The sequence below is a fragment of the Priapulus caudatus genome, unplaced genomic scaffold (assembly GCF_000485595.1).
Source record: "Priapulus caudatus unplaced genomic scaffold, Priapulus_caudatus-5.0.1 Scaffold652, whole genome shotgun sequence".
Classification (NCBI taxonomy): Eukaryota; Metazoa; Priapulida; class Priapulimorpha; order Priapulimorphida; family Priapulidae; genus Priapulus; species Priapulus caudatus.
In genome coordinates this window covers 143,563-154,509 of record NW_014577713.1, presented here as the reverse complement: position 1 = coordinate 154,509, position 10,947 = coordinate 143,563, and the positions used below count along the sequence as shown (strand labels likewise).

General features: G+C 45.5%; 1 protein-coding gene across 1 annotated transcript in view; it reads right to left on the bottom strand.

Moving 5' to 3' along the window:
* LOC106812462 (2-oxoglutarate dehydrogenase, mitochondrial-like) overlaps positions 1–10,947 on the bottom strand; it is a 40,796-nt gene that overhangs the window by 11,455 nt on the left and 18,394 nt on the right. Inside the window, exons 3-8 of the mRNA XM_014816347.1 lie at positions 7,882–7,998; positions 6,997–7,147; positions 6,486–6,613; positions 5,473–5,651; positions 4,959–5,030; positions 4,118–4,316 (exon numbers count right to left, since the gene is read on the bottom strand). Of these exons, the coding sequence (XP_014671833.1) occupies positions 4,118–4,316; positions 4,959–5,030; positions 5,473–5,651; positions 6,486–6,613; positions 6,997–7,147; positions 7,882–7,998 (846 nt within the window). The remainder of the gene's footprint in view (positions 1–4,117; positions 4,317–4,958; positions 5,031–5,472; positions 5,652–6,485; positions 6,614–6,996; positions 7,148–7,881; positions 7,999–10,947) is intronic.

Below are 10,947 nucleotides of genomic sequence, written 5' to 3'. Positions count from 1 at the left end.
TCGTAGTGCAAATATTTGACAACGGAGGGTGTAGCCCTGCCCGCCGCCGTCCAACTGGACTTCAAGGAACATATATCTTCAAAACATCAATTGCATTTTTGCTTTTTTTAACAGACATTTGACGTTATAATAATCTTCGCTACCAGAATGAGTATTTTTCAAAAATAATATCTAAATAAGTGAATTGTACTATAAATTACGCCCTTTTACCCTTTATTTAGTAAAAAATTGTATGTATTTAAAGGTAAAATTTCAGATCGCGTCTGGAGGACGGGTAATAGCTACTAACCCCAAATATAATATAATATAATAATAAGCATTTTAATTAGGTGACCCTTCAACCTAGCAATAGCAAGCCAACACTAAACGCACGCACGAACGCACGCATACACACGGCACGCGCGCACAGAGCGCACACACCCAAAGACATTGCCGCTGGCGGTGTATAAACAAGCCAATCACTGCCGCGCACAGTTGTAAGAACGAAAAGTTTAACCAAACCCCAAAGCGAGCAATACGGCTGCCATTGTATGTTGTGTGATGTGTGTGCGTGTGTGCGTGTGTGCGTGTGTGAGTGGAGTCGTGGATGTGCCGGTTGCTGCGGTTGCGTGTGCGTGTGTATGTATGTAGCGTGTGTGTGCGTGTGCGTGTGTGTGTGTGGTGTGTATGTAAAAGCTTGTTGTGCGTGTGCGTGTGCGTGTGCGTGTGCGTGTGTGTGTGTGCGCGCCCGTGTGTGTAGTAAATGTTGGTATGGGGTGGGTGTGATTGTGCGTGGCGGCATGCCTGTATGTGTGTGAATGCGTGTGTGAGTGCGTGCGCGGTGTGTGTGCAAACATTTGACAACCGGAGGTGTACCGTCCCGCCGCTTACCCGGCTGCCCAATGCTCTCACATTTTTAGACGCCGTTTCGATGTCTAGGCCAACACATACCACACTATCATGCCACATGCCCATAACCATTTTGAAATTGTCTGTTAAAATATTAATGTGTTTTCTCACGGTTTTCATGATAACATAGCTATACTAAATGGTAGATTAAAGGTATAATAATAAGCATTTAATTAGGTGGGGCCTTCACCTAGCATAGCAAGCCACACTAAACGCACGTACGGCACGCACGCACGCCCACCGGCACGCGCACACACGCACACACCAAAGCCATTGCGGCTGCATGCGGTGTATATAAACAGCCAATCACTGCCGCGCACAGCTGTGAGGCGAAACCCCAACGAGAGACGGCTGCAGTTGTATGTGTGTGTATGTGTGGTGCGTTGGTGCGTGTGCGGTCGGTGTGCGTCGCGCGCTGGCGTGTGCGTATATGTGTCTTGCACGCCCGTGTGTGTGTAAATGTGGTATGTGTGTGCGTGGGTGCGCGTGTGTGATTGTGTGCTTGGCGCTGCCCGTATGTGTGTGAATTGCGGTGTGTGGCGTGCGGCGGCGCGCGTCGTGTGATGATGTGTGTGTGCGCGCGTGTGTTGCAAATATTTGACAACGGAGTGTAACCGTGCCCGCCGCCGTCACTGACTTTCAAGAAAATATATTCTTCCAAACTACTCAATACATTTTTTTCAGAATTTCACTTATTATTTCATGCTTCTAACCAAATAAAAATTTTCAAAAATAATATTATATTATATTATATTGTTCAAAAAATAATATCTAAAAAAAGTGAAATTGTAACTATGAAATCACCCCATTTCCCTTTTTTTTGAAAAATTTTATGTAATTTTAACGGTAAAATTTTAGATTTTATATATATTTGATACAATTTTTTTAAACAAAATATTGATATATGACTCGAGTCTAAATATCAGTAGTATTTTTCGTTTACTGGTAAATACATCCTCAACTAGAAAGTGAGCAGATAAATGGGTTAAACGCGCATTCGTCAAATCAGACCCACTCAAACCCGTCTGGAGCACGGGTAATAGCTAGTGTCTGTATATTACCTGTAAAAACTTGTATCTCTTCTTCTTTCCTCCTTCCACCTACCTCCTCTGCTTCAGCTCTACCTCTCCTCCTCTGCTGTCCTCCTACCTTCTCCTACTCCACGCTCCCTCACTTTCCTCGCTCCTCCTCGCTTCCTCCTAACGCTTCTCCTACTCACCTCCTCCACCTCCTCCTACCTCCTCCCCTATCCTCCTCCTACATCCTCCTCCTCCGCTTCCTCCTACCTTCTCCTACTCCACCTCCTCCTCCTCCTCCACCTCCTCCTCCGCTTCTCTCCTACCTCCTCCTCCCCACACTCCTCCTCCTCCTCCGCTTCCTCCTACCTTCTTCTTTCCCGCCTCCTCCACCTCCTCCTCCTCCGCTTCCTCCTACCTTCTCCTACTCCACAACCTCATCATTCTTCCTTCAAACCTCCGCTAACCCCTCTTCGCTCTCCGCTCCCAACCTCCTGCATCCCTAAATCCCGGCGCACACGTGAGTAATGTTACTCAAGTAAAATGATGCACGCGTCAAAATGCTCAACGAAAATTCCGCCGCACACGTGAGTATTTTGACGAATAACGTCAAAAATATTCAAAGCAAAAATCCGCCGCACACGTCAGTAAAAATACTCAACGAAAATCAGCTGCACACGTGAGTATTTTTGACGCGATGCATCTCATTTACTTGCGTAAAATTACTCAAGTGCGCGCCCGGCTTTTACCCCTCCCCGCACCTGCTGCTATCCGGAGATGGCACTCTCGCCCGTCCAGCCCGCGCTCGTGCTCTCCTTCGCCAGGTCATAGTAGACCTTCCCGCTGCACAGTATGTGTCTTCTGACACGCCGGGCGGCGTCTTCCGCGCCCCCGCTCTCCTCAATGACGCGCTCGAACTGCGACCCTGAAAACGCAGGTCAAGGTCGGTTGGTCACTGTCGCGGGTCGTTGAGGGTCGATGGAATTCGCATCGATTAGATCTGATTAGAGTTCGATCATCGGGGTATTGAATATATGGATACGGCCACGGCGGCTATGGCTTGGGTATAGGTGGGGTATGGCTGGGGATGGCTTGGTATTCGTGGGGTATACGCTGGGGTAATGGCTGGGGTATGCTTTGGGTATTGCGTTGAGGTACAGGTGGGGTACAAGTGAGGTACGTGGCTTGGGTATTGCTGGTGAGGCACAGGTGGGTATGGCTGGGGTATGGCTGGGTATTGGTGAAGTACAGGTGGGGTATGGCTGGGACATAGTCAGGGAATTGCAACACGTGAGACATAAGCGTAGTACGAGTGGCGGCACATGCCAGAGACACGGCTGTCATGTAAGACCACGTTTAAATACACCGCCGCCGCCGCCGCCACCCTCGCCTACCATCGGGGAAAATCGTCGTCGAGACATAGGTGGCATACGGGTGGGACATGGATGAGACATGGGTAGGAATGAACACCACGTTTGGAGCGCACACGGCCCGCAGCCAGCTACCAGTTTATTTATATTGACATTACACAAACATTCTGTTTAAATATTGCTCATCCATAGTAATTACTATTGCTTAATTACTTCTTACTGCTTAATTACTACTGCCTTAATTACTTCTTACTACATTAATTACTACCTGCTTAATTACTTCTTAGCTGCTTAATTACTTCTTACTACTTAATTACTACTGCTTAATTACTTCTTACTGCTTAATTACTTCTTGTCTAACGATTGTGCAGTTGGCAGTTGTGAATCATGTTAATTTTGTAACTTTATATTAGTATTATTCAAACACTTTGTTCAGTTACTCTCATAACGCTACGAACCATGAAAAATAATGAAAGCTAACGTTTCTAATAGAATATTGCCGTACATACTGTAAACATCAATTTAGTATATGTGTACACATATACTAAATTATATTTACAGTATTACGGGCAAATATTCTATTAGAACATGTTTACTTTATTATTTTTCTACTCTAAAGACAGCTGCCGCGTACTTTAGTCATTTTTTCGGTGGACGACAGACTAGATGACCATATTGTCTTTTCGTCATCCCTCGCTGTATTGTTTATTATTCGCTTTGTTAAAATTCTTGTACTTACTAATATTAAAAACGATAAATAAAACTGTTACATCTTATCAGGGGTTAATAATGACAAATGTCCCGATTTTGTCATTATTAACCCCTGATCTTATATATATCTACCGTCGGTGAAGTCTTCGAGGGGGCTGCAGGCGTCCGGGTGACGAAGCAGACTCTTCGGCGTCATGAGTACGAGGGGCTTGCGGAACGGCAGCAGCACATGCCGCCGCAGCACGTGGAACAGGCTGGCCGGCGTTGTGCAGTTAGCGACGATCCAGTTACAGTCGTTCAGCTGCTGGATCGCGAACGTGCTGACGAGCGGCTGCGGCGCGACGGCAGACGCGCGGAGATGAAAATAAATGAGCATTCGCGAATAGGATGAGCATTTGCAAAACGGATGAGCATTCGTGAAACAGATGAGCATTCGCGAAACAGATGAGCAATTGCTAAACAGATGAGCATTCGTGACACAGATGAGCATTTGCAAAACCGATGAGTAATCGCGCTGCAAGAAAAAACAAGCGTGCAGCCGAGCAGCCATAACAGGTAGAGGAGGCGGCACCATAAAACAGATGAGCATTCGCAAAATAGATAATTTGTGAAAGCATTGAGGATTTGCACCATGGTATGAATAAGAGTATGGCAAAAACTGATCAACTGCTGTGGGTAGCAGTCGGAAGGCATTTAAACAGATGAGCATTCGTAACTATGGAAACGGCGAGCCATACGTTGAGCATTCGTGACACAGATAAACACTTAATTGTGAAAGCATCGAGTATTCGCACAACGGTATGAATATGAATGTGGCAAAAAATAGCTGATGGACAGTGACAGTGATGTGAGTACAGACAAACTATCATTAGACAGGTGACCGATCACGTTGACAACATACGGCTGTCAGAACGAAACGGAAAAAATCGCAATAGCAAAACAGACTTTGCAGAGAACAGCGACATATACTTACGGGAAAGTAGTCCTGGTCATCATTACACATCTGCAGGAATCGCTCCAACCTTGCACTGGAATGCTCGGGTCCCTGTAAATGCCGCAATTAACGTCACGTCATCGATCGATACAGTTTAATATTCCAAAATTATTGCTCATTATATTATTTATTCAGCAGTGACGATATGTGAAAATAAACACACGCCACTTATGTCAGGAATACGTCGGATCAAGATGGCATCTTCAAACAACATAAACGTGACAAATGCTTGACACAACTTGCTATGGTTTCAGACAACGACATCAGTGATTCGATGTTCATCTGCCTATATTTAGAGCTACTTAATTACTACCCAACTGCTGAAAATGTACGAAAACTTCAATACCTAGTTAATAGGAAACCACAGCCTTTTCAGATAATTAAATCATTACACGCGGGCACGTCATTAATTACCCATTCGCTCACTTCTCTGGAACCACTAGGGTTATAAAGTGGTTGCATTACCGCATGTGGGCAACCACATACTCCTTACCATTCCCTCGTATCCATGTGGCAGTAGCAACACTAGCGCGCTCTGGCGCATCCACTTTGCCTGACCGCTGGACAGAAACTGGTCGATAATGCACTGCGCGCCATTCGCAAAATCTCCAAACTGTGCCTCCCAGCAGACGAGAGCGTTGGGGTTGGTGAGGGAGTAGCCAAGCTCAAACCCTGCAGTAGAGTGATGGGCAAGTAACAATAAGATAAATCAATGAATAAATTAAACTAAACTAAATAAATATAAATATATATATATATTAATCAGGGTTTCTTATACATAGGAGGCACAGTGGCGCACCGCCGTTGTCAAATTTAACATCGCCGTTGTGAAAATGTTCCTGTATTTACTGATAAGCATATCCTGTATCTATATAAATATATCAATACATCCTGTATCTATATAAATATATCAATACATCCTGTATCTATATAAATATATCAATACATCCTGTATTTGAATCCATCATGCGCGTTTTTTCCCTAACTGGCCATTACCTCTGGCCATGGCCTTATGTCTAATTTTCCCTCAGAAGAAACCCTGTTAATGTATAAATATATATGTATATATACATATATACATATACATATACATATACATATACATATACATATACATATACATATACATATACATATGGAATCCATATTGATATGAGTAGCTAATGAATTTCCACCACCAGTCAGAGAACCTGCTTAATGTCTCGTTAGCACAATATATCATTGTAGGACGGGCCAAATCACGCGAGGACCTGCCCAACAAGTGAACTGTGACAATAAAAAACATGTATTGGAAGCAGCCCTGTAAGAGTTCTGCAGACAAAGCAAAGCAATTGTGAATCTGGCCTGTGAGATGCAAGCATTACTAGCACCCTTCCCCCCAACCCACCCACCTTTACTCTACAGCTAGAAATATAAACAGTGAAACCGCAGAACTGCGTTGGTTCCTCTGTACGCGTTCGTTCGATTGCAAAACTGAGGCTGCGGAGGAGAACGTGAAGGACTTACCAAGGACACCAAACTCGGACAGCGAGCTGTTGCAGACCGTGTAGGGTGCCTGCTTCTCCGACAGCTGGTTCAGTGGAATGTAGAGTTTGTTGTCCACCTCCTGGTCATGCAGCACGTGATGACGGTGACTGCGGATTGGCAGGGACACACAAGCAGGGTAAAAAATACACGGGAGCGATGAGCGATTCGCTCTTCAAACCTCCAAAATCGCTCCCGTGAGGCTCAAAATAGCTCCCGTGAAATTATTGACGAGAACTATTTTTTCCACAGACTTTTGAAAAAGAGCTCCCGTGAAAAAAAAGAAATCTTTTCCCTGGTGACTGTGCGTTGGCAGGGACACACAACCGCATAGTTAAAGTACACATTATACCAACAAACAACTACACACAGACAGCAATCGACTTAGCACAGGGTATTATGGTTGCATCTGTTGTTATTTTCGCGGTCGGGGACGCGTTCGCGAAATTCGCAAAAATTAAACCACCGCAAAATATACAGCGTAATACAGTACCTGAAGGTGCCACGCTCGACATCTTGACCACTCAGCCGCACATGCACGCCCTCTAGTAGCAGTGAGCCAAAAGCAAGTGCCTCGCCGATGGCCCAGTCAGCGAGTCTGTTGCTGATCTTCGTGGCTCTTTCACGCAGGGTACGCTGCAGTGCTGCAAGCAACGAGCAAAAGTCAAGGTCGAACAAGATCAAGAAAGATCAGCAAGGTCGAACAAGGTCAAGAAAGATCAGCAAGGTCGAACAAGGTCAAGAAAGATCAGCAAGGTCGAACAAGGTCAAGAAAGATCAGCAAGGTTGAACAAGGTCAAGAAAGGTCAGCAAGGTTGAACAAGGTCAAGAAAGGTCAGCAAGGTAAAGAAAGGTAGGCTAGGTCGAGCAAGGTTATGCAATATCAGCAAGGCCATCAAGGTTGGATCAGCAAGGTCAAGTCGGGTCAGCAAGGTCAAGCAAGGTCGTCAAGATCAGGCAAGGTCGTGCAACATCAGCAAGGCCATCAAACTCGGATCAGTACGGTCGGCAGGGTGGCGAAAGCTCGACAGTCAGTCAAGCAAGGTCAAGTAAGTTCAGACTAGCCCACGATCGATAGATCACATACCGGTAGAGACACACTCCATGCGCCACACACCATGAATTTTGGTAAGATGCTTGATGGTCACAGCCGTGGAGAAGAACACTGACCACGTTACCACCTACTAAAATCTCCTTTCCATTTGCCGAGATACACAGACACGTTTCTCACGGACTAGCACTAAGCGTCTAACACGGTTTGGGGCCATGCAGTCTCACGCTATCACACACACATTCACACCATCAGTGAAGGTGTAAATCGTTGAAGGTTGCCGCGACGACGTCGAGGCAGATGCGCGGACGAGTGCGTCTGTCTCACCTCTGTTGGCGTTGAAGCCATCCGGGATGCGGGAGAACTCGTTGGCGATGTGCAGCAACACGCTCTCACTGACCGCGGTCACAGGCATGGTCAGCGGGTCCTTGCCGGCGAAGAAACCTGCAACATGGATGATGCACCGGTGTAGTAGTAGACTAGCAACGATGCTGCCCTAGTGTGCGTAGTGTGTGTGCGTGTGCGTAGTGTGTGTGTGCGTGTGTGTGTGTGCGTGTGTGTGTGCGTAGTGTGTGCGTGCGTGTGTGTGTGCGTGTGTGTGTGTGCGTGTGTGTGGTGTGTGTGTGTGTTATATATATTCTATTTAATTAATCATGATTCTCAGCTAACCTAGTAATTCTAGAACTGGTCACGACGTGTGCCGATAAAGATGGAAATTTGAAGCATCATGTCACTTCTATTTATTACTTTATTAGTCATCTATTATTAATTTAGTTATTACTTATTTATTATTGAAGGGCGTCTAAGGATACCTTTTATCTCTTAATGGACCAGCCTACTGAATAACAGTAATATTATTACATAATATTATTAAGCTATTCTAGCTGGATCTTTTATATCACAATCACCATAAAGAAAGACAATGACAATAGCATTTCTCACATTCTACACCCGTATGCCTTTTGATTTACTCATTCTAAATCCCATGATCCATATTATGGAAACAATAAGTATAGAGTGCTTAAGCAACAGTCATGGGACTAATAAATATAACAGCATAATATCAGTAAAGTTCCAGTAAATACACTGTGACTATCAATGGTATTTCATACATTTAAGCCTAGCCGACGCACGCACGCACATGATAGATAGTACGCTCGTACCCCCAAAAAAAAATAAAAACAGCCACGTGTAATCACTCCTAATACACATGTCTCCCTCTGTAAGCCTAGATATAATACTGCGTGGAAACAGTGAGGGACTAAATAGCAGGAGTGCTGTGTAGACATGGCAAGCATACACATTAGCTTCTTTCTCTCTTACATCGCAAGTTCTCTCTTATACATCGCATTCTCTCTTACATCGCAAGTACTGTTGACTAGTTCGGCACCCTCAGTTTCTTCTTGCACAAATGGAGACAGAGGAAACTGGGCCGCGAGACATTTTTGCGATTGGAATGTAAATATCGCCATGTAAATAGCATTTATAATTTTCTTTCGTGTATATGAAGAATCAAGTAAAATCAGCAAAGTGTGAGAGTTTATGCGGCTTTACTGCCTATAGTCATGTGTAAGTTTAATCACATCCTTTGGACGTAACCCTACTACGGCCACTTTTTAATAAGTAAAATTTGAGCACACACACACACATGCCCACTTCATCACCACATGATGCAGAGCAGGGATTCAAGCACCACTCACCTCACTCACGAAACCACACACTTAAGCCTAGCGCAGACCCACGATTTTTGGTTGCTCGTCGCTGCAACCTGCAACCACACGCAATCGGTCGATGTGTCACCGCGTGTGCGTCATGCGATTTCGAAGCAACTCTAGAGCGATTGGGAGCGACGAGTCGCTCAAATTCAAAACAGTTTGATGTCTTGCAACTCGTCGCAAGCGACCAGAATCGCTACGAGTTGCAGTTGCACGTTCCCGCAGACGTAGCCATTTCATAGCAATTTTTACAGCGATTCTAGAATCGCTGTCGAGTTGCATGAAAAAGTTGCAGGTCTGCGCTAGGCTTTAATCTGCCTGGATTCCAACAAAGGATTCTTACGAAGTGACATGTCTCCACGGCTACAACGACAATGCCTATCAACGGGGTGACTGACACACACGCACACACACAACACGCATAGAATCAAGCGGGAAGAAGTCCACGCGACCCCACAAATACCACGCGTTAAAATGACCGAGTGCTACACAAACGACGAGCTGTAACGTTTGCCGGCGTCGCCATGGTTACTGGAGCCGAACGGTCGCTCAGCAGACGTCATCCAAGGTCATCGCGTCACGGTAGAGGTTGCTGAGCTCTATCAGGTGCTGGTGTTTGTTGCCCGTGGCAGCAGCTTCCGCGGCAACCCGTCCCACGTACCTGTCAAACCATCACATCAGTGAACGGTAAACCGATTATTCCGCCCGACCCCTATATACAGGTTCAACTGCATAACGGTCACCCAGTGGAACTACTGTAAGTGTCCCTTCTAGAGAGGTATTCATTCGATAGAAGTGGATTCAGCGTAGTACTACTGGTAGAGACGAAACGGCAAGTGTCCTTTATACACGGGTCTATGTGATATAGCAGTGTCTACCAGGGGCGTCGCCAGGGGCGTCGCCAGGGATTGACTAACGTTGAAGCCCAGTCATGAAGGTGCGAAGCACCGTAAAGGGGAAAGGGGAGTCTGCGAAGGGGTTTCCCCCTCTCCCTGGTGGGGGTCTGGGAGGGGAGAGGGTTCCCCAAAACATTTTTGAAATGCTACATGGAAAATGGTGTACGCTGGCGAGATTTAAAATGACATTTTAACATTCGAAACACAGTAAAAAGTACATTGCGACCGTTTAATTTCATAATTGAAAAAAAAAATCCAGAAAAGATGTTGAAGCGCGAGCTTCCGGGACCTTCGCCTGACGACGTGCCTGGTTTAATTGCATTTGTATTAATTTTATACAATAATAATTTTATATAAATTAATTTTATTTGTTGGGGTGACTTACCTGACCTTCATCTGGTTGCTAAGCGCTGTGGTGATGCGTGGACGTACGTAGGCCCACGCGCCCATGTTCTTGTGCTCTTCCTGACACCACATCAGATCTGCATTAGGATAGCGGCCGACGCAGGACTTCACCGAGTCGAAGGGGAACGGACAAATCTGAAAACAGGGAGCGTGAATGTTACATACACATCATGTTCCTGTCTGGGCTTTACATCCAATGCACAATGTATAGGCAGGTTAGGTTTCTCCTTATGGTGACCGCCCCTGGTGAACAACGAAGGTCATCCACAGTATGACAGTATCCACCCTCTCATAATGCCAATCTATTTTTGGCTCATTACTCATCTAGTTATCTCTCATCTTCCATCACCTTCTTCTCTCAATTTCTTCTACTCCTA